This window comes from Panthera leo, chromosome A1 (genome assembly GCF_018350215.1).
Source record: "Panthera leo isolate Ple1 chromosome A1, P.leo_Ple1_pat1.1, whole genome shotgun sequence".
Classification (NCBI taxonomy): domain Eukaryota; kingdom Metazoa; phylum Chordata; class Mammalia; order Carnivora; family Felidae; genus Panthera; species Panthera leo.
In genome coordinates, this window is record NC_056679.1 from 5,740,889 (window position 1) to 5,764,373 (window position 23,485).

General features: G+C 41.7%; 1 protein-coding gene and 1 long non-coding RNA gene across 11 annotated transcripts in view; one reads left to right on the forward strand and one right to left on the reverse strand.

Annotated features, from left to right (window-relative positions):
- Positions 1-693: 693 nt before the first annotated feature.
- Positions 694-23,485, reverse strand: part of LOC122217771 (phospholipid-transporting ATPase IB-like) — a 220,755-nt gene continuing 197,963 nt past the window's right edge. For 7 of the 9 annotated variants that reach the window (XM_042935461.1, XM_042935374.1, XM_042935929.1 and 4 more), the window contains 3 exons: positions 17,680-17,778; positions 6,531-6,619; positions 694-1,090 (listed from right to left, as the gene is read on the reverse strand). In XM_042935461.1, the coding sequence (XP_042791395.1) occupies positions 990-1,090; positions 6,531-6,619; positions 17,680-17,778 (289 nt within the window). In that variant the 3' untranslated portion in view covers positions 694-989. The other 2 variants (XM_042935778.1, XM_042935854.1) reach the window with 2 other exon arrangements.
- Positions 12,325-21,787, forward strand: LOC122218125. Of its 2 annotated transcripts, none has more exons than XR_006201898.1 (3): positions 12,325-12,380; positions 16,319-16,463; positions 21,657-21,787. It is a non-coding gene; the product is annotated as an uncharacterized LOC122218125 (long non-coding RNA). The 2 variants fall into 2 exon arrangements; XR_006201886.1 differs by lacking the exon at positions 21,657-21,787 and adding an exon at positions 19,827-20,183.

Consider the following 23,485-nt stretch of genomic DNA (forward strand, 5'->3'; position numbering starts at 1 on the left):
CCAGGTAGATAGTGTCAGAATTGTTGAATTGTAGGACACCTGGCTGGTATCTGAGAATTCTTTGGATGTATAGGGAAAAAAGCTCTCCCACATCTCAGAATTAGGACCCAGAATCATTAACAGGCGTGGGATTTCCAGCCTCCTCAAGGGTTTCAGTTTCCCATACCTGGCTCAAAAGCCTCATAAAGTGACCAAAATAAACCATTTGTTTTAGTGGTGACCTGTGTGGGAAGACGACAGAAGAACAGAGGGGTGTCCCGATGCTGTGCACTGTATGAAACCCTGGAAAGTTGGTAGACGCCTGAGGCACAGTCCCAAGAATGATTGTGGTTGAATTTCCTACTCAGTCCTAATGTAATGGACATTACATTCAGTGTACAGAAAATGGGATATGTTGATTCCTGCACACTGATTTTGAAGCCTGAGATTAGGGTATTTTCCACCTGTATGAATTCATTGAAATCAAGAGTACCGTGCAGATATTGTACAAGTAAAATATGATTCAAAGTGACAGGACATCCTACTTAGAAAAATATTTTATATTCTGCCTTTGCACGCTCCGCCTTAGTCTGTGAGTTTTCAAAGTACAGAGTTTGTGGGTGACTCGTGTGCAGTTAAGTAAGGGAGGCTTATTCATCATGACATTCTTTACCTTTTCTCCCAAAACAACTTACACCAGAGCTTAAGTTTTGGTGAAACAGAATGCTTTTAATTTTATACTTCAGACTGAACTGATTATCTCACAACCACAAAAAAGTAAACAAGTTAGGTGAAACATTGAACGCAAATTTTAAAAAAAAGCAAATAGGCTTCCCCCATTATTTGTATCCAAGGATTGTGACTCCGTCGATACATAAATAACAAATTGGCCAGAGCCACAAGAAATGAGCATTTGGGGGCGTTGGCACGTTCCACAGTCTCGGGGAAGGACATGAGAACACAGGATGTGGTCCAAACCTCACTCGTAGCTGGACTCAGAAGAGATCGGACTATAAGCTCTTACTGGTTTTGATTTTAGTAGCGTCATAAGAACGGACGAGTTCTTCCTGAGTAATCACACCTTGTTCTAGCTGAGAAAATGCGTACCCACCTGAAAGAGTAAAGCACAGAGGAGTCTGTTAGGAGCACTAACAGGGAACATTCTGTTGACAGAAAGCAAGACTCCTACCAGACTGGGCCTCATCGGCCACATCAGCCAGGCCCATGACGGAGGCGGGAAAAGTGGTGAGGTGATGAGGGATGGTAATGGAGCGGCTTGCAAATTTGGCTGTGTTAACATACCCACTCCTGGGGCCACAACTGAAGGAAGGAAAGTGATTTATGTCCATGTGGCACTGGATTAACTGAAATCGCTCCTGCGTGGAAGGAAAGACAGGTGGTCCCAGCCTTCCCTGCACAGTGTAATCGCCTGGGAGCTGGTGAAATCCCAGGATCTGGCACCGACACCAGACCAGTGCTTCTCAAGTGTGCACCAGAATTCCCGTGGTGGCCACCGGCCCCACGTCCAGAGCGTCTGGTTTCACGAGTCTGCCGCGGGGCTCAAGAACTGATCATTCTGACAACTGCCCAGCCGAAGTGCCTGCCGCAGGCCTAAGTGCCAGGCATGGAGCATCACCGTTTGGGCCGATTTAACCACCAGCTGTGGGTGGACACTGTTATCAGTAGCTTCCAACCCCTGGGGGTTTCCTTCCTCCTCTTTCCTTCCTCCTCTTTCCTTCCTCCTCTTTCCTTCCTCCTCTTTCCTTCCTCCTCTTTCCTTCCTCCTCTTTCCTTCCTCCTCTTTCCTTCCTCCTCTTTCCTTCCTCCTCTTTCTTTCCCACTTGAACTCCATCACAACCTCAAGGTGGAAGTTTGCCCTTTTTTTTTTTCTCTTTTCCCCTGTTTTTATTCTTGACCTGAGCCTTCCAGAGAGCAGGAGGATCTGAAAAGAATACTTCAGATTTGGCCTGAAAGTATATTTCTGCTTGCTTCTGACAAGACTCGTATACAGAGAGGACCTTTTGTGAGCTGAAGTGGCCGCATCACCCCATTCAAAGCTCCGGGTGGTGTTTTAGAATTTTCTTTTGTACGCTAGTGATCTGTTGTGATTTTTTTGACTCATTCTAAACATTTAAACCTAATTTTCCTAAAAAAGGTCGCCCAAACTATATAAAGATCTGGCCTCAGAGAAGCAGGACCTGCTGCTACACCAGAGTTAAATGGTGTCTTTTTGGAAACTGGGCCTGGTTTTCCTTCCAGCAGTGTTCCCAGGGAGGAGTGAGGGCTGAAGAGGGACAGCAGGGACCATGACCCTCCACCTGCCCAGCCCGCACCCCTCAGCCTGACAGAGATGCGCCATCAGGTCAGCGGCTCAGTCTGACGAACCTTTACCTTCTGTTTGCATCCAAATGGGGAGCTCAGAGGAAGCCTCCAGCTCTTGGCCTCTCCCACTTTTGTCCGTCCTGACAGACGGAAAGTAACAATGGGGCCCTGGGCAAAGCCCTGGATGGACCCCACTCCTGAGCTTCCCCTGGCTGGCTTCCCAGTGCACCTGCTTCCTAGATGCTCAGCCACAGCCAGAGTCCAAGGATAGAGGGAGGGACGTAGAGGTGAAGGATGAGGGAATTTTCAAGCAGCCAGAATCCAGGGGATGAGGGATAGAGGACGGGTGGGTAGGGGGGAAGCATGAGGGAATTTTCAAGTCATTTTTTTCTTCACCTGGTAAAACGTCTAGCAGATTTCAGAATCGACCATGTCATTTCTCATTATTTTGGCATGATTGTCTTGTTTAATGCACTTCATTAGAAATTGAGGAGTCTGATCAAATCTTAAAGCCAGAATTTTCTGGCTCAAGAAAGAGTTGTTAATTGCAATTAACAAAGAACTTCCCCTTCTATTTCTTATTTGAGCAGCTCAGAGCACTTTACAAATTCAAGCTAATATTTTGGTGTACAGCAGAAAAATATACAGGACCCCCAAACCCACAAACTGCCTGAGGGACTTCAAGCAATAAAAGATAATGTTGCAGAAAAAACACCTCAGAAGCTCTTATAATCCTGTAAGATTTCTAACCTTTCAATAACATTCTCTGTTTTAATATTTTTAAAAAGTGGGTCATGAAAATACAATGTTTTTAAAAGTAACTGAAATATGTTTTCCTGTTTCTCATATACATTCAGTCAGTGATATTTTCAGGACATTCATATTGGTTTTGTAGTGGTTTTAGGACAGTGTGATTACTGCGTAAAACACCCGTCTATTTGAGTCCAGATACACGTGTCCGTTAACACTCCACACTACCTATCATGACCCCGGTAGCATGAAACGCGAAAAAGGTAGAGACAGTGCAGCTCAGGGACGGTAACTAATATGCCTGGAGCCCCACAGCCAGTCACGAGGCAGAACTGGGATGTAGCTGCCCATCTGTCTGGTTTCCGTGTCTCTTCTCTGGAGCTCGACAGTGTGGCACTTTGGAGTGAGACAGACTGAGGCTCCAATCTGGCTTCTACCCATTTCTAGAGATAGAACCTAAGGCGAGGGACAAATTTGCCGAACCGTTTCCTTCTCTGCAAAACGAGGATCCATCCAGTTAACCTGCCATTCAACAAGGATTTAATAACTGTCTCCACATGGTGGCTCCACATATTCAGTGCAGTGAAGCCCGAGCATTTAACAGTGGCCCAAGTCACAGTTTTATATCCATAAATATGGGCTCCATTTTGGCCATACTTATAGTTGACGTCGGACAGATGGAAGAAGGAATGGCTATTTGTTGGTACGTATGATTCTGCTTGGAGACTCTTCATTAGTCAGTTAGTTCATTCATCCGATGAGATTTGCATAGTGTGTCTACTATGTACATGCATTCTTGGAATGAATTAGTAAAGCAAAAATCCTTGTTATGGAGCTTACTTTCTAGCAACAGAGATACATAAATAAGTACATAATAAGCGCATAACATAAAGTTAATCATATGGTGCCCAAGAATGTACTGAAGAGCTGTGAACAACAGAAAAAGCACTTGGACAAAAACGTGAAGGACGTGAGAGAATGAGTGACACGGATAACATGAGGGATTTGCTTTCTAGGCATAAGTGTTGGCCAGTTCAAAGGCCCTGAGGCGAGAGCATTCCTGATACATTGTGAGAAGAGCACAGAGGATGGAGGGGAATGAAGGAGGAAGAAGATTAGATGACACTAGGAAAGTAGCGGGGTCCAGACCAAGTAGGTCTTTTTTGACGTTGAATCTGATAGCCGCTGCGGGATTTCAAGCAGAACGCTGATGTGCTTGTGCTGACGTCATTTTAAATGCGTCACTTCGGCTACCGTGTAAGAGCCACGAGTAGGAGCAGGAGATGGGTTAAGAGGTTGTTGAGGTAGTGCCGGTGGGTGATGGTGGTCCAGACCCGGGTGCCAGCGGGGTGTGCGTGGCCAGCGGTCGGTCTCTGAGCACAGTGTGACGGCAGAGCCATCTACTACGTTAGAGGAATTAAGAACGACTGAAAGGATCGTGGCCCGAACAGTCGGAAGCGTGCGGTGTCTTCAAGCGAAGGCGGCAGATGGGGCCGGCTGGGGGGGAGAGGAAGCCAGGGGCGGTTTTGGACATCACCGGTGGCCTCGACTGGAGGCGTGCCAGTGGCGTGGCAGGAGCGAAGGCTTACTGGAGCGGGTTCAAGAGAGACTGGGAGGAGGGGATTTGGAGACCCCGGGGACAAACGATGTGATCCGGGACCGTTGCTGCAAAGGAGCGCGACGGAATGAGGCGCACTCTAATGGGTGACGTGGGGTCCAGAGGAGGTTCTGCTTTGTGAGACCACCTTTTGGAGGCTGGTGGGAACGATCTAATAGAGGAGCGTGGGAAAGTGGTGACGTAGAAGGTAAATGAAGGAGCGGCCGAAGCGAGGCGCTTGGGCGTGCAGGAGCAAAGGGAGTCAGAGGCAGGCGCACGGGAGGGAGAGCCAGTCTGCGCAAACAGGCGGGAAGGCAGGGCACGTGGCAGGTGAGGTGGTGGCGGGAACCCCTGCAGGTTCATTTCCGGTGCGTTTTTCTCAGCGATGGAGAAATCAAGGCCATCAGTTGGGAGAGAGGATGCGAGGGATGTCACCCAAATTTGTAAGACATCTGCCATCCTTTGTTTTCTTGTCCTTGTTCATTTTTTTCTTTATCTTTTTTTTTTTTTTACCTTTGGTTCCCTTTCAACTGCTGTTTCCTAAGTGTCCCTAGGGTGAGGGGAAGGCAAAGTGGTGGGCACAGGACAGGAAGAGGAAGCAATGCATGTGTGTGCAAAAGACAAATAGCAGTCAATCCAGAGACACACAAATCTGTGATATAAAAAATAGACAATAAGGGGCACATGGGTGGCTCGGTCTGATAAGCGTCCAGCTCTTGGTTTCGGCTCAGGTCGTGATCTCTCGGTTCGTGGGATCGAGTCCCACGTCAGGCTCTGTGCTGATAGTGCAGAGTCTGCTTGGGATTCTCTCTCTGCCCCTACGCTGCGGATGTTCTCTTTCTCTATGTCTCTCTCTCTCTCTCTCTCTCTGTCTCTCTCTCTCAAAATAAACAAGCTTAAAAAAATAGACAATAGAATTTTAAAATCCTACAACTTTCAACAAATACGTTGGTCAGAAAGGAGGGGACAGTTAGTCTCCACAAACACCACATGTTCCTTTATTTGTATCACCTTTTGGTTTGACTCGTTCTCAGGATCGTACTCAGCACTCACGTTACCAGACACGAGTCACATGGGACCTAAACATTTCATCTAGGCACTTCTTGGACACATTTCTTTTTGAAGGAAGGGAAAATGAAATAACTTTTAAAGGTTTTCATGCCCAATGTGGGCCGTGTTAACATCACACCCCCAATAAGGGTATGTAAGTTTTCTAAGGGTGTAAATTATTTGGAGCCAGGTACCACTTTTCCACTTAAAACGTTAGGCTGGGAATCCGTCAGAAGGTCTTGAAAACGTGAGGATGTTAGATTTAAGGATGTTATCATTGGGAGGCCAGGAATTACTCTTTCAGACCACACTTGCTTTAGGCCAAGCACATTAATTTCATGAATCCAATGGAGCCCTCCTTCTGTAGGAGAACTACCTTACCTTTTAAAACATATGTAACGCTACAGGTAGTTTCCTTTTTGAAAAAAATTGTGGTAAAATACATGTAACGTAACACTTACCGTCTTAATGAGGGTTAAGTGTACAATCCAGGGGCTGTAAGTACATTCAAAGTGCTGTGGAACCATCACCAGCATCTGTCTACGGACCTCTTTCCACCTTCCCAAACTGCAACTCCATACCCATTAAACACTGAGTCCCCGTTCTCCCATCCCCGGGCCCCCGTTGACCCCCAGTCTCCTTTCTGTCTCTATGGGTTTGAGGACTCTCAGCACCTCATAGCAGTGGGGCCATACGGTACTTGTCTTTTTGGGTCTGGCTCCTTGCACTTGGCATAATCTCATCGAGAAGCACCTAACGTTGAATTACTCCTCCTCCTCGTCCGTAGGTGGAGTCTCAGCTTTGCGGCCTGCTTCACGGCACCGATACTCACGTGGGGCGCTTCGATCAACAGATTCGTCCTGGAAGACCACCTTGTGCAGCTGGCTGGACAGAGGCAGCTGGAGGTGTTCTGTCTTCACGCTGTGAGTAAACCAATCATAACCTGGCTTTAGTTCGTCGGAAAATGAAACAGAACAAAACAAGTGACGAGGTGAAAGAAAAGAGTCTTCCTCACGTTTCAGAGGGTGTTCATATAGTTCAACTGAAGTTGAAAATTAATACTATCCACACACTCAACAAGGTGCTTCTTCTAAAATAGGTTGTGCTTGTGAACGTTTCTTTATTATACAGCTCTCCCAACTGTCCTTCACCGGTAGTTGAACTGAACGACCAATGTCTGGTCCGTCTTCTGGCCTCCCAGAGCACCTTAGAGATTTTATAATGTGTATTTTAAAAATCTTTGTCTCAACTTCCTGTTCTAATGGCAAGGCCATCACTTACGCTGGGTCAAGACTCTGAACCATGTCTATCGGGAAGGGTCAACTCTAGCAAAAGAGCTACCTTCTCCGGTTCCCAAGGCTTATTGTGACACTACACTGGAAGCCCAAGTTCAATACTTTCTAAATTCCACAGAGTGGGTAAGCATAGCCACATAATTAGAGAAGTCCATGGTTTTTTCTTTTTTTTTTTTTTTCCTCTACAAGCTGAAAGATGGGGTTAAAAAAAATACCCAGGCGGCCTAACCTAATCTGCTTTCTCACTCCTAAGATGTCACTAGGCCATAGTGGGGCCTTCTGCTGTTTTGGGATTTCCCATGTATCCTGACATTTGCAGGGACTTGAGGGGCTCACACCCCGCCTGATAAACTGTAGCTGCTTTCGACAGCCGTAAGGGCGCTCCGATACCGTGTCCTCCTGCGGGAAGAGGGTCTTCCCTAGAGCCAGCTTCCCCTTCGTGGCTCAGAGGAAGGTTTCAAGGGATGCCTGAAGAAGCGGCTCCTGGGGCGGTGCGGCTCAAAGGTTATTGCACGACAGGGGTGGCCTTTGGAATAGTTGACTACTGGCTTCCCCCTCTGAATTCCCCTCTAGAATGAAGGTTACTCACTGATAATGTCCTGAACCAGATTTTTGTTTAACTTAAAGAAAAAAAAAATAGGATTTTACTTTTGCTCATATATCTAGGAGCTGAAGAGCATTTGGCTCTGGGCTTTCCAGAATCCATTTACTCATTTGCATTCCCTCCTCTCCCTCTCTCTCCTCTCTCTCCTTCCCTCCCTTTTCCTTTCCCTCTCTGTCTATGCTAAATTTGACACAGATAAAACATTTACACGGTTAAAAATTGGAAGAGAAAATATGAAAAGTAGAGAATAAACATTGTTTTCCTTTCCCCATCTTCCTGGTTCCTCATTGGTAATCTGTTCTTTACTGGTAATCGCTCAAAGTGCTTTCTTAGCTAATTTTGCAGAGGTGCTTTCTAAGAAAAAGTGCTCATATATTATCATCCCTGCCCTTTGCACTAAAGGTTGCATATTGTACGTGGCGTCTGACATTTGACTTTTTCGGCTAATACATCCTGGAATCGTTTGCATCTCAGTATCCAGGGAGCTCCCTAACTCCTTTTCACAGCTAGAGAGTATGTTAGCATGACAATGTGCCACAGGTATGGTTGTTCCTAAGTGTTTGCTGTTCCAAATACTGTGGTGGTCCCTACCGCTGGGACCTATGTGAGTATTTTGAGGATGGGAGGGAATGGTATGTTCCCAGAAATGGAATTACCGGGTCAAAGGCCATGTGCAATTATATTTCTGATAGATATTGCCAAAGTAACTGCCATAATTCTTTACTTTCCCATACTTTCACTAACCAAGGGTGGCCAATGATGATGGATGAAAAATATCCTTCCTGTGTACTTAGGATTTTCATTTCTTATTATGAGTAAAGTTGAGAATATTTTAATGAGATTAAGAATCTTTAGTATTTCCTTTTATTTCCTTTTCTGTGAACTGTACTTTGCTTATTTTTCTATTGCTTGGGGGTGGTTGATCTTAATGATTTCTAGAAACAATTTATCTATTGGGGAGGTTAGCCCTATGTTATGTGAGCTTTCTTTTTGCACATTTATATCGTGTTTATCGTTTTGGTTTGGTTTCTTACTGAGATTGATTTTGCATGTGATAGAATGCACAGATCTTAAAAGTACAGTGTAATGAATTTTAACAAAGGTATTTACCTAGGTATCAATCTCCCAGATCTATTTTTTATATCAGTACTATACTGTTTTGATTGCTATAGCAATACATATTAGCTTTAGAAGAGAATGTAATATAGTGTAATAGCTTTGTAATATAGTTTGAAATCAAAAAGTGTGATGCCTCCAGCTTTGTTCTTTCCCAAGATTGCTTTGGTTATGTGGGGTTTCGTGCAAAGTTTAGGATTTTTTTCTATTTATTTTTTATTTTTTTCTGTTACAACATCATTAGAATTTTGATAGGGAGTGCATTCAGTCTATAGATGACATTGGGTAGTATGCACATTTTAATGTTAACTCTTCTGATCCATGAATGCAAGATATCTTTCCATTTATTTGTGCCCTCTTTAATTTCTTTCATCAGTGTGTTACAGCTTTTGTTATTTAGGTCTTTCACTTCCTTGGTTAAATTTTTCCTTTGTATTTTATTGTTTTTGATGCAGTTGTAAATGGGATTGTCTTCTTTATTTTCAGATAGTTTACTGTTAGTGCATAGAAATGCAGCTGATTTTTGCCTGTTGGTTTTATATCCTGCAACTTTCCTGAATTTGTTTATTCTAACAGTATTTTGGTGGATTCTTAAGGATTTTCTATCTGCAAGCTCATATCATCAGCAGATAGAGATAATTTTACCTCTTCCTTTCCAATTTGCATGCTTTTTTTTTCTTGCCTAATTGCTCTGTCTAGGACTTTCAGTGCAGTATTGAATAGGAGTGGTGAGGGTGGGCACCTTTGCCTTTTTTTGTGATTTTAGAGGAAAACTTTTCAACCTTTTACGATGGAGTGTGATGTTATGTGTGGGTTTGTCATATATGGCTTTTATTCTGTTGAGGTGTGTTTCTTCTATACCCAGTCTGTTGAGAGCTTTTATCATGAGAGAATGTTGAATTTTGTCAAGTACTTTCTCGGCATCTATTGAAACAACCATGATTTTTGTCTTTTATTCTATTACTGTGGTATGTCACACTTACTGATTTGTGGATGTTGAACCATTTTTGCATTCCCAGAATAAATCCCACTTGATCATGATACGTGGTCATTTTAACGTACTATTGAATTTAGGTTAGCTAGTATGTATTGAAAATTTTTGCATTTATATTCAACAGGGATATTGGCCTGTAGTTCTCTTGCAGTATCCTTACCTGGCTTTGGTATCAGGGTAATGCTGGCCTGGTAAAAGGAGTTTGGAAGTGCTCCTTCCACTTCTATTTTTTGGAAGAGTTTGAAAGGGATTGGTAAATGTTCTGTAGATTTCACCAATGAAGCCATCTAGTCCTGGACTTTTATTTGTGGGAGGTGTGTCATTACTGATTGAATTGCCTTGTTTGGGTCTATTCACATTTTCTCCATTTTTTAAAAGTGAGATATAATTGACTTATAACGTTTCATTTCAAGTGTACAACATAATGATATGTATAATCACCACAAGTCTAGTTAGCATCCATCGCCATACATAGGTACAATTGTTTTTTCTAGTGATGAGGACTTTTAAGCTCTCTCTTAGTATTTTTAAATATACAAAGTAGTAATATTAACTGTAGTCACCATGCTTTACATTACATCCCCATGACTTACTTATAACTGGAAGTTTTCACCAATTTCACTCTTCATCAATTTCACCTTACCCCATCACCACCTCTGGCAACCACCAATCTGTTCTCTGTATCTGTGAGTTTGGTGTTTTGTTTTGTTTAGATTCTACATATAAGTAGAATTTTTGTCTTTCTCTCTCTGACTTATTTCATTTAACATAATGCCCTCGGGGTCCATCCGTGTTGTCACTAACAGCAGAATTTCCTTGTTTATTATAATTGAATAGTTTTCCATTATATATATACACACACATACTACATTTTCTTTATTCATCCACTGATGGGCATTTAGGTTGTTTCAATATATTGGCTATTGTAAATAATGCTATAGTGAACATGGAGGGGGGTGTGCAGATATTTCTTTAACATAGTGATTTTGTTTCCAGAAGTGGAATTTCTGAATCATATGGTATATCTAATTTTAATTTTAACTGTTTTCCATAGTGACTATACTAATTTTCATTCCCAGCAACACTGCATAAGGGTTTCTTTTTTTCCACATTCTGCTAACACTTGTTATTTCTTGCCTTTTTGATAATAGCTGTTCTAACAGCTGTGAGGTGATATATCATTGTAGTTTTGATTTGCATTTCCCTGATGATTACTGATGTTGAGCACCTTTCCATGTACCTTTGGTCATCTGTATGTCTTTGGGAAAATGTCTGTTCTTATCTTCTGATAGTTTTTAATTGGATCGATCGGGGTTTTGCTATTGAGTTGTATGAGTTCTTTATATATTTTGGATATTACTCCTTTATCAGATATGATTTGCAAATATTTTCTCCCATTCTGTAGATTGCCTTTTCATTTTGTTGATGGTTTCCTTTGCTGTACAGAAGCTTTCTCGTTTGATATAGTCCTACTTGTTTATTTTTGTTATTGTTGCCTTTGTTTTTGGGGTCAAATCAAAAAAATCACTAAGACCAATCAAGGAGCATACCTTCTGTGTTTTATTCTAAGAGTTTTAGGGTTTTAGGTCTTACATTCAATCTTTAATCCATTTTGAGTTAGTTTTTGTGTATGGTGCAGATAGTGGTCCAGTTTCATTCTTTTGCATGTTATTGTCGTTTTCCCAACACGTTTATTGAAGATAAACGTTGTACATTTTTGGTGCTTATGTTGTAAACTAACTGACCACATATGTATGGGGTATTTCTGTTATTGTCGTTTTCCCAACACGTTTATTGAAGATAAACGTTGTACATTTTTGGTGCTTATGTTGTAAACTAACTGACCACATATATATGGGGTATTTCTAGATATAAATTTCTAGATACAAATTTTTGGATTGTTTGTTCTAATTCTGTGAAAAATGCCATTGGAATTTTGCTAAGGATTGCCTTGAATCTGTAGTTTGCTTTAAGTAGTGTGCACATTTTAACAATATTCTTCTAATCCATAACCATAGAATATTTTTCCATTTGCTGGTGTCATCTTCAGTTTCTTTCATCAGTGTCTTAGAGTTTTCAGTTTGTAGTTTCTGTGTCTCCCTCTCTCTCTGCCACTCCCCTGCTCATGCTCTGTCTCTCTTTCTCTGTCTCAAAAGTAAATAAACACTGAAAAAATTAAAAAAAAAAAAAAAGGAACACAACTGGTTTTTGTATATTGATTTTGTGATACAGATTTTGTGATACCCTGTGATACAGATTACTGAATTTGCTTATTCCAGCAGATTTTTTGATGGAGTATTTAAGGTTTTCTGTATATAATATCATGTCATCTGCATATAGTGACAATTTTACTTCTTCCTTTCCAATTTGAATGAACTCCCTCCCCCACTTTTGTTTTGCTTAATTGCTCTGGTTAGGACGTACAATATTATATTGAATAAAAGTGGCAAGAGTGGGCTTCCTTATCATGTTGCTGATCTTGGAGGAAATGGTTTCAGTTTTTCACTGTTGATTATGATGTTAGCTGTGAACTTGTTATATGTTGAGACCTTGTCATATGTTGTCATAGCTGTGGCCTTTATTAAGGTACATCCCTCTGTACCCAGTTTGTTGAGAGTTTTTATCATGAAAGGATGTTGAGTTTCATAAAGTGCTTTCTCTATATCTCTTAAGGTAATCATGATTTTTATCCTTCATTTTGTTAATGTGGTGTATCTCACTGATTAATTTGTGGATGTTGAACCAACATGTTATTGTTGAATTTGGTTTGCTAATATTTTGTTGAGGATTTTGTGTGTATGCTCATCAGGGATCTTGGCCTATAATTTTTGTTTCTTGTACTGTCCTTCTCTGGTTTGGTATCAGGGTAAGTGCTGATCTTGTAAAATGAGTTTAGAAGTGTTCTCTTTTCTTCTATTTTTTGGATGAGTTTGATAAGGATTAGTATTAATTCTTCTTTAAATGTTGGGTAGAATTTACCAGTGAAACCTGGTCGTGGACTTTTGTTTATTGGGAGGTCTTTGATTACGGATTCAATTTTCTTACTGGTAATTGGTTTGCTCATATTTTCTATTTCTTCATGATTCATCTTGGTAGACTGTGTTTGTTTCTAAGAATTTATCCATTGCTTCCAGGTTGTACAATTGTTGGTGTATAATTGTTCATAGTAGTGTTTTATGATCCTCTGTATATCTGTGGGATCAATTGTAATGTCTGTCTTTTCTTTTTTTTTTAATTTATTTTTTTTCAATATGACCTTAACTTTAAAAAGCCTCAGGGTACAAATACAATAAAGTCATTCATTAAAATATTTAAAACTGATGGCAACATAATAACAGTTGTATTCCATACTGCTTTTTCGTCTTGGCAGGGCAACTAATAAGACAGGGTTTGGGTTTTTTTTTTCTTTGTCAAATTTTTATTTAAATTCCAGTTAGTTAACATACAGTGTAATGTTAGTTTCAGGTGTAGAATTTCTGATTTATTTGAGTTTTCTTTTTCTCTTCATGAGTTTAACCAAAAGTTTGTCTATTTTTTGAAAAACACAGTAGTTAATTGATCTTTTCTATTGTGTTTTTGCTCTATTTCATTTATTTCTGCTCTGCTCTTTGTTATTTCCTTCCTTCTGCTAACTTTAGGCTTAGTTCTTCTTTTTCTAGTTCCTTAAAGGGTATCATTAGATTGTTTATTTGAGATGTCTTTTGTATCTTAATGTTGGCATTTATTGCAATGAACTTCCCTCTATAGAGCTGCCTTTGCTGCATTGCCTAAGTTTTGGTATGTTGTCTTCCCATTTTCATTTGTTTCCAGACATATTTTTATTTCTTTTTTGACCATTGGTTGTTCAATAGTATATTGTTTAATCTCTACAAACTGTGAATTTTCCAGTTTTCTTCTTGTAATTGATTTCCAGTTTCATAGCATTGTGGCTGGAAAAGGTGTTTGATATGATTTTAGTCTTCTTAAATATCTTAAGACTTGTTTGGGGGCTGAACATATGATCTGTCTTGGAGATTGTTCCATATGCCTTTGAGAAGAATGTATATACTTTTGCTCTGAGATGGAATGTTCTATGTGTATCTGTTACGTCCATCATCTAACAAGACATTTAAGGTCAATGTTTCCTTGTTGATGTTCTGTCTAGGAGATCTATCCATTAATGAAGGTGGGGTATTAGAGTCCCCTGCTATTATTGTATTGCTGTCTATTTCTTCTTTCGGGTTTGTTAATATTTGCTTTATATATTTAGTATTCTTATGCTGGGTGCATAAATATTTACACGTATTACATCCTTTTGTTGGATTAACCCTTTTTTCATTGTGTAATGCCTTTCTTTGTCGCTTGTTTTTATTTATTTATTTTTTTTATTTTTTTTTTTATTTATTTTTGGGACAGAGAGAGACAGAGCATGAATGGGGGAGGGGCAGAGAGAGAGGGAGACACAGAATCGGAAACAGGCTCCAGGCTCTGAGCCATCAGCCCAGAGCCTGATGCGGGGCTCGAACTCACGGACCGCGAGATCGTGACCTGGCTGAAGTCGGACGCTTAACCGACTGCGCCACCCAGGCGCCCCTGCTTGTTTTTATTTTAAAGTCTATTTTGTCTGATATAAGTATAGCTACCCTAGCTTTCTTTTGGTTTCCATTTGCGTAGAATATCATTTTCTATCCCTTTGCCTTCAGTCTCTGTGTGTCTTTACATCTGAAGTGAGTCACCTGTAGACAACATATAGATGAGTCTTGTTTTTTTTAATCCATTAAGCCATTCTATTTCTTTTAATTGGATAATTTAGTCCGTTTACATTTAAAGTAATTACTCATAAATATAGGCATACCTCAGTGGTACTGCAGGTTTGGTTCCAGACTACCATAGTAAAGCTAATATTGCAATAAACCAAGTCAGATGGATTTTTTTGTTTTCCCTGTGCTTATAAAAGTCATGTTTATACTATACTGTAGTCTTAGTGTGTCATTGCATTATGCCTTAAAAAATGTACATACCTTAATTAAAAAATAACTTACTGCTGATGACTGATTACCATCACCTGAACTTTCAAGTCATAATCACTGTTGACAGATCACCATAAAAATAGTAGTAATGAAAATGTTTGCAATACTGTGCAAAGTATCAAAATGTGACATAGAGACATGAAGTAAGCAAATGCTGTCAGAAAAGTGGTGCCGATAGACTTGTGGACACAGGATTGCCACAAAACTTCAATTTGTAAAAAGAAAAGGTGGGGAAGAAAAGCAGTATCTGTGAAGTGCAATAAAGCAAAGCACAATAAAACATGATATGCCTATGTGTAGTTACTGCTTACTTTTGGCTCTGTTGTTTTTTGGCTGTTTTGGTTGTGTACTTATTACCATTTTGTTTGTTGTTTTGAAGGACCGTTGTCCTTCATTTCTTGCTCTCTTTTTTGTGATTTGATGGTTTTTCTGTAGTGGTATGCTTAGATGCTTTTTTCTTTATTATTTTCTTTGTGTATTTACAATAGTTCTTTGCTCTGTGGTTATCATGAGGCTTACCTAAAATGATTTGTAACAGTCTGTTTTAACTTGGTAGCAGTTGAAGCTCAAACGCATTCTAAAGGTCTGCATTTTTACTTTCCCACCCCCCCTTTGTTTTGTATGTCAATTTTTTGTTGTGTTCTATTAACAAATGATTGTAATTATAGTTATTTTTTACTACTTTTGTCTTTTAACCTTCATATTGATTTATCTATAACCTTTTCAACATTAGATTATTTTGAATTTTACTATATATTTACATTTACCAATGAGATTTATACTTTTCATGGTTTTCTGTTGATTAGTGCCCTATTGTTTCAGCTAAAGAAGTCCCTCTAACATGTCTTGTAAGGCCAGGCCTGTGGTGATAAACTCCTTTCTCTTTTGTTTCGAAAACTCTTTATCTCTCCTTCAGTTCCAGCTTTGTCCAACAGTATTCTCAGTTGGTAGCTGTTTTCCCTTCAGCACTTTGAATATAGCATGCTACCCCCTCTCGGACAATAAGTTTTGTGTTGCAAAATCGGTTGATAGCATTGCCTTGTGTGTGACAAGCTTCTTTCCTTTTGTTGCTTTCAAGATTCTTTGTCTTTGATTTTTGACAGTTTCATTATAATGTATCTTGGTGAAATCTTCTTCGGGTCATACCTGATGGGGATCTTTCCGCATCATGCACCTGGATGTGTAGACATATACTTTAAAGTCTCTTGGGTAAATACCTAGAAATGGAACTGTTGGGACATGGGATAAGCTTTTCTTTAAACTGATGAGAAATGCCCAGCTGTCCAGACTGTGTTTTTCAACATCTGTACTTGTTGTTCATCCTTGCCAACGCTTGGGACCGTCACTGCTGAGTACTCACCAGGTGCCAAATATGTGGGTCTTGATTAATCACCCCATTCATTTATTTTATATTTGCCCACTTACAATTTTGCTTCTTCCTAAATAAAATCAAAAATGTGTTTGGGCCTCTTTATTCAGGTCACATCACCCGTTGCTTTTGACCCTTTCCATCTTGGTTAACAAAGTACTCCAAATATAGCAGCCATTCAGTATAGTTAAAGACTTATTCTTTGCCTTATAATTCCTGTATAAATATTCCAGATGCAGAGAAAGCCCACCTAAAACTCCAAGACAGACCAGGCTTCATGGAAGTGCCTTGAATAGAAGAAAAGGAGCATGGCACTTTTACTCAGAAGAACACCCGGGTTATGTCAGACAATTGGAACGGATCTCTCCCTGGAGATAGGTTAGATATAGAGATAAAAAATATTAGTACACTTTGAGTCCTAGCATTTGGTCTATTCTTCTCTCAAGGCCATCGGGTCAGGACCAGTGGGAAGAAGCAGCAACTGTGGAAGCGAACACTGTAATTTGGTGTCTTCTTCCCAGGCGGTGGGAGGAAGGGAGCATTTCTAGAAGCAGCCCTGGTCTTTTTCTCTGGCGGTGCCCTCCCCTGACCTCCTGTATCCCCAGCTTCGTCTAGTGGGAAGGACTCAGAGAGAGGAGCTGCTTCCCCTGCACGTCTAAACCTTTCTGCAAGAATCTGCAGGGGAAAGTGGCAGAGATTAGCAGATTCCTTGGCCCAGCACAGGTATCTGGGTGTCTGTCCACCAACCACTAGAAGTTAAAATAAAGTCAGCATGCATAAGCTTGATGCACCATCTGTTAGAATAATAGCAAGGGAGGTTGTGAAAAGGACACACCTTTCTTTCAAAATATGTGGGGTGAAATGGAAATGTGATTTTCCAAAACGAGGCATTAAAAAAACCCACAAAACCTTTTGGTGACCAGACATGAGAAGAGAAAGCCATAAGGAGGTATCTCAAATTGGTTTTGTGTGTGTGTGTGGGGGGGGGGGGGGGGGATGGGACTGTGTGTAGGGCACTGGAAGCCACTAAGAGGGTCTTGTCTTTCTCTGAGTGAGAGAGTGAGAGGAGAGGTCATAGGAAGGCAGAGAGCAGGGAGTGCTATGGTCTGATTTACCCTGCCAAAGCCTCCTCCCTCTGACTGCTATCTGGAAGGCCAGAAGCAGAGATACCTGGTAAGAGGCTTCTGCAATAATCCAGGAGAAAGAAGATGGAGGCTGGACCTGGTCAAGATGGTACAGGTTGTGAGTAGTGATCAAATTCTCAGGGTTTTTTGTTTGTTTGTTTGTTTGTTTTGAAGTAGGAACAGTAAGATTTTCTGACACGATGGGGGTGGGATAGGAGAAAGAGGATGTGAGAATGACTTCAGGATTTCTGGCCTGAGAAACTGGAAGAATGAAGTTGCCATCCGCTGAAAGGAGGATCTTACGGGAAGCTGGTGTGGCTGGGGGTGTGAAGTTCAAGAAGCCTGCTGACATGCACTTAATAAACTTGCGGAATCATGACCAGTATGGAAGTGCCTGGGAGGGGAAAGGTAGAAAAAGAACAAGGAGATCAGGTTTTTAACAAAAGTCAGGATAAAGGGAAGAGGCTCACCTCTTTTGAAACGCTGTTGGAAGATGAAGTTCTTGAACTCTGCCTCTTTCCATCTTACGAACTTCTTCTAGTAACGTTCTGTTGCAGGTATTTCTAATCCTGTAGCGTATGGGAAAGATAAAAAGAACACATGAGCTTTACACAGTGTAAGCAACAATTTCTCCCTCTTGGGTAGCCGGACATCCCTTGCCTACAGGCTGTACGATGAGATGCGATGCATTGTGCCCAGCCTCCGAGCGAAACCAGTCTTGCTTTCCCAGCAGCGTTACCAGAGGGGGTGCTGCAGCCGCCCCGAACACTGCCGACTCTCCGTGCAAGTCTGTAGATCTGGGTGTGTGTCTAAGTTGCAGGGGCCGTGACTCTGGACGAGTCAGTCTGCATGCATTTTAGCCAGACAGTTGAAGGTTCAGAGGACTGAGGCGTGATTCCGTATGACTTTTTCTACCATGGTCACTAGTTCGGAATCTTGATTCTCAAGTTTTCAGCTGTGTGCTGCCTCCAACCCTCACTTTGATCAGACAGACCTAGGACTACCTGTGCCATTCACAGCAGTCATAATGGCAGAGTGGATGTGTCCTGTCAGTGCTTGACCACAGGTGTGCGTTTCTGACTGAAACCGACAAGACAGTGCTCTCCCTTTCTGTGGCAACTTGTTTTCATTAGGGTCTCTATCTGTATTCATGCACTCATCATTCATCCACTCCAGTATTCTTTAAGTTTCTTTGAGCCACAATTAGATACCAAAGCAAAAATAGACATTGTTTCTACTTTCTCTTTTTTAAATTTTTTTAACATTTGTTTCTGAGAGAGAGAGACAGAGCATGAGCGGGGGAGGGGCAGCAGAGAGAGAGGGAGACACAGAATCCGAAGCAGGCTCCAGGCTCTGAGCTGTCAGCACAGAGCCCGACACGGGGCTCGAAGTCACAAACCGTGAGATCATGACCTGAGCCGAAGTCGGACGCTTAACCGACTGAGCCACCCAAGCACCCCGGTTTCTGCTTTCGCAACGCTTCCAACGTATATAGAGAGACAGTCAACAGACAAGTACACGAATGAGCCATGTCAGAGGGAAACAGGTATGATGGAAGGGGCCCCACGTGGCACCATTCCAGTGTGAGGCAGAGGTAGAAGCTTCCAAGGGTGTTAGCAAAGCCTTCTCTGGAGAAGTGGAATTTGAGCTGGGGTGAAGGAGGAGAAGCCGGTTAGTGACGGAGGGTGTGGGAGAGCATTCTGGACAGAGGAGACCCACTCTGGGAAACCCCTGTGGTGGGAGGGGCCAGTAAGCATGACCTGAGAGACGCGGGGGAGATGGGGCCGGAGCAGGCCATCTGTGGCCTTGGGAGGGGTCTGGCAGGCGCTAAGAAGTGACACAGAGGACAGCTCACAGACTCCTGGGTAGTCATAGCCGCTCACATCCCCAGACAAGTACAATTAAAAAGTGCAAGAGTTTAGGCTGGTAGTGAGACTTGGTGGTTTATAAATTTTAGGCTGGCTGAGACAGAAAATCACGGGAAGAAGGAAGATTGGGTGATTGGGAGAAGTTATTAGAGAGGTCAGTGGTCAAGTTTTGGGACAAAAACCATCAAAGAATGTGATGCCACACACTTCAAAATTGTATTATGAAAGAATTAACAAGCCGGGGTGCCTGGGTGGCTCAGTTGGGTAAGCCTCTGACTTCAGCTCAGGTCATGATCTCGAAGTTCCTGAGTTCCAGCCCTGGGTCTAGGTCTGTGCTGCGGGCTCAGAGCCTGAAGCCTGCTTTGGATTTTGTCTCTCTCTCTCTCTGCCCCTTCCCCGCTCACGCTCTGTCTCTCTCAAAAATAAGCATAAAAAAAAAAATAAAAAAATAAAGAATTAACAAGCCTAAACATTATTGTATACTTGAAGAAAAACACGTGTCTAACTGGTATGCTTCAATTTTAGGAATTTTCTAAGCTGTTCCCTAAACAAAGGAAGCTGCCTTTCTCTCTAGTCAGCAGCTGTTCTACTGATATTTTAACTTAAAACCTGTGACTGTGACGTCACTGTGTTGGCACTGCATTGAATCTCTTGAAATCCTTTTGGATTAAAGTAAAATTATGAACATGTAACAAGCGAACACTTTACCATGCTCTTTGTATGTTAACTACAAAGTTTATCTGTCTCAGGTGTATCAGGAAATTGCTGATGGGAAGTAACTTAACAAACGAACAACGAAGGAAATGTAGCTAACAAGATATGGCTTGAATGTTGGAAAAGAAAAGCCATACTTTATATGACAGGTTCAGAAGTCTGTGATTATTCATTATGAAAAAGCTTTTCTTACTGCGTGTCTATCTAACGACATTTTTGGACATCACAATGTAAGGAAAGGTGAAGAATGATGGAGGAGAACATTGTGTAAAGCAGTTGAAATAGAGGCACAGGCTACATTTGCTGTTTACTCGAAAATGAACAGTTTTGTTTTATGGAAAGAAAGTTCAAGGTAGAGTATAAACATCTTCTAACACCTGGGAATGGGTTATAAATAGTAAAATATGGTATTTGTCACTTATGATTTTTCTATAGAATAAACAATAGAACTAAATTATCAAGGAAGTACACATGAGACATAAATAAAAAGATCCGTACATAAATACCAGCATGTGGCAGGTAATTTTCTAAACACTTTATATGTATTAGCTGTTCTAATCGTAATTCCGTGAGATAAAGTGCTGTCATTTGAAATGTAGATTGGTACGTTAACATTAGGTTGAATTTGAAATCTTACACATTTTATATAAAATAGATATTAAAATGACACCTAAACCACATCAGTTTTCATTACAGCATATATTTGGAACTTTCCAAACTCAAAACCATGCCCGGCTCTAAAGCAGATAGAGAAACGCTCAGTTTGGCTGTCCAGAAAAGCCCTCCCCAGATCATCAGGGCACCCTTCAAGCCACCACATTTTCTCCTCGCTGCACAGCAGGAAGCCCCCCAGGGGTGGGGGGCGGGGGCAGCAACCTTGACAGATGAACTTCGCTGTGCTGTGAGTATATAGCAGTTCATTTAAAAATGCCATCTCAGGGGTGCTGGGTGGCTCAGTCAGTTGAGCAACCGACTCTTGATTTCAGCTCAGGTTTGTGGGGTGGAGCCCCACTTAGGGCTCCACGCTGAGTGTGGAACCTGCTTAGGATTCCCTCTCTCTTCCCCTCCCCGCTCACGCGCACGTACACACTCTCTCTCTCAAATAAACAAACGTTAAAAAAAATACAAATGCCATCTCAGATAAACAATTTGGAAGAATTAATTGAGAAATTAATTCTTAAGAAAACCAAATTTATGCTTTTTAAGAAATACATACTATCCATATTATACATGTGCCCAATGAGGTGTTTTAAGCCAAGTTTGATACAACGTGAAAGTGCAGGTGGTTAAGAGGATAAAAATGGAGTGTTTACGGATCCACATCTACCCCTTATTGCCTAATAGGAGAGGACCATCCAGGAAGGCTTCAGATGCCACAGGGCAAAAGATGACTACCTCATTCTGACGTTTCTTACCCGTAAGAGTTTGAGTTCTGAAATGGAGAAATGAATGGTGAGCTAAGAAAGAGCAGAAATGACGCAGCTGATGTGCCGAAGAGCTCATACTGAGATATTTGTAATGCCACGTGCTGGAATTTAACACCTTTAAAAAAGTTTAACACACTTCCAGGAAGATTCGAAAACTCAGGCTCCAAGTTCCGCAGTGACACCAGCACGGAAGACACGCTTGTGCACGGTCCGCGTGTGGCCCATTCTTCATCTACGTGACCGCAGTTAATGCCCAGTCGGTTACTTTGTTCCTCAGTAATTATTTCCGAGGTTAAACTGAAAAACTTGTGGATGGGATGCGGATTAGGATGTAGTGAGGAATAGTTAGGAGAAATATATTGCACGTTAAAATGTAGTAGTTTAAAATTTCCCCAGATCGAGCACTTTATAGAAAGGTTTTTTTTTTTTTCTTTCCAGAAAGAATCTCATCCAACTTAATAGAAATACTTATACTCAGAGATGGAATAAAGCAATGTGAAGAAAATTGCATTCTGTAAGCAAAAGAAAGTATGGAATGAAACAGGACCAGTACGTATTGCACTGGGGAAATCGATGCTGTGGTATAGATAGGAAATGCTCGTTTTAAAGAATGTTTTCATGTTTATTTATTTATTTTGAGAGACCGCGAGGGAGAGAGAGTGTCCCAAGCAGGCTCTGCACTGGTAGCACAGTGCAGACGTGGGGCTCGATCTCACCAACTGTGAGATCGTGACCTGAGTCAAAATCAGGAGTCGGATACTTAACTGACTGAGCCACTCAGGCGCCCCTGAAATGGTTACTTTAGGTTGGGAGTCTTCAACGTATCCCAGTTCGGTTGAGGTTTCTGTCTCCCTACTGGCCACAACTCTGCTAGTAGGAACCCTTGGGTACTAAGTAAATAAATGCCTTTGGGGCAGCACATCCTGGAACACTCCGATCGGAGGTGCCCCCAAAATGGGAAATGCTATGTTTCCAGGGTTTTTTTTGTTGTTGTTGTTATAATTATTTTTTAAAGTCTGAGATCTGTTAATACAAAGGTGGGTATGTAACTATTAATTACATTAGAATGGTTTCCTCCCCAAATGGCAAAACCTACTGAATGGAAGATAAGATGTACCTGTGGGACTGTGGAGAAGATATTCTGTGCCAGGGCAGAATGTGTATGTTTCAAAATGTGATGAGATCGGAGCCATGGAGATATTCTAGGATTTGTGAGCCCGGAGACACTGGTTTTATCTCACCCCTGCACAACTTTACTCGCATTCCAAAGAGCGGGAACCCATGATCCGTCTCCTTCTCTTCCCCAGGAGAATTTGCTTACATTAAGGAGCAAAGCCTCTCTCCTCTCTCAGCAGAGAAGAGAGGAAAACTGCCGTTCTCCTGCACAGACTCCCAGGTTCATAGTCTGGGGCTTCCTCCGCTGTGACATACCTTTCATTCCAGGAGGGCTGTCCATCCAGCTCTCCTGGCATGACCCCAGCAGGGGGGGCACCAAAGTGGCTGCTGCCACGAGTAAGCACTACTGGCCTGTCTCTGCCCTGAAGCCTCCTGCTTTCAGGATCGAATGAATAAACATGCATATTACAAACGTATTAAGAACTTTCTCTCCACCTCCCATCGCTAACTTTGGTTGATGAGTTAATAGTGATATAAAGGGTTCTTCAAACGGTTTCTTAAAAGACAATTCTTGCTGAAGGTGGAATGAATGAAAAGACCCCCTCTCCCACACTTGTGCAAGCGCGCGCGCGTGCGCGCGCGCACACACACACACACACACACACACGTACACACACACAACACACGGAAAGAGAAAAAGAACCTAATATGTTTGGGGGGAAGGATTTGAGAAAGATTCACTCCTCTGCTTTGGGGTCTATAAATAATTACATTTGCCCTGATATATAGAGGAATTAAGGAAGAGTTGGACATTAAAAAGCAAAATTAGTATTATCCCTTCTAGAATATTTCTTTCTCTAACTTCTTAGTTTGAAATTTATGATGTTTATTTTTTAACGTTTATTTTTGAGAGAGACAGAGAGACTGTGAGCAGGGGAGGGGCAGAGAGAGAGGGAGACACAGAATCCGAAGCAGGCTCCAGGCTCTGAGCTGTCAGCACAGAGCCAGACGCGGGGCTCAAACTCACAGACTGTGAGATCATGACCTGAGCCGAAGTCAGGTGCTCAACTGACTGAGCCACTCAGGCTCCCCTATGATGTTGTAAAGCCCTGTTGTTTATGTTATATGTACAATGATCGTGTACAAGTTAT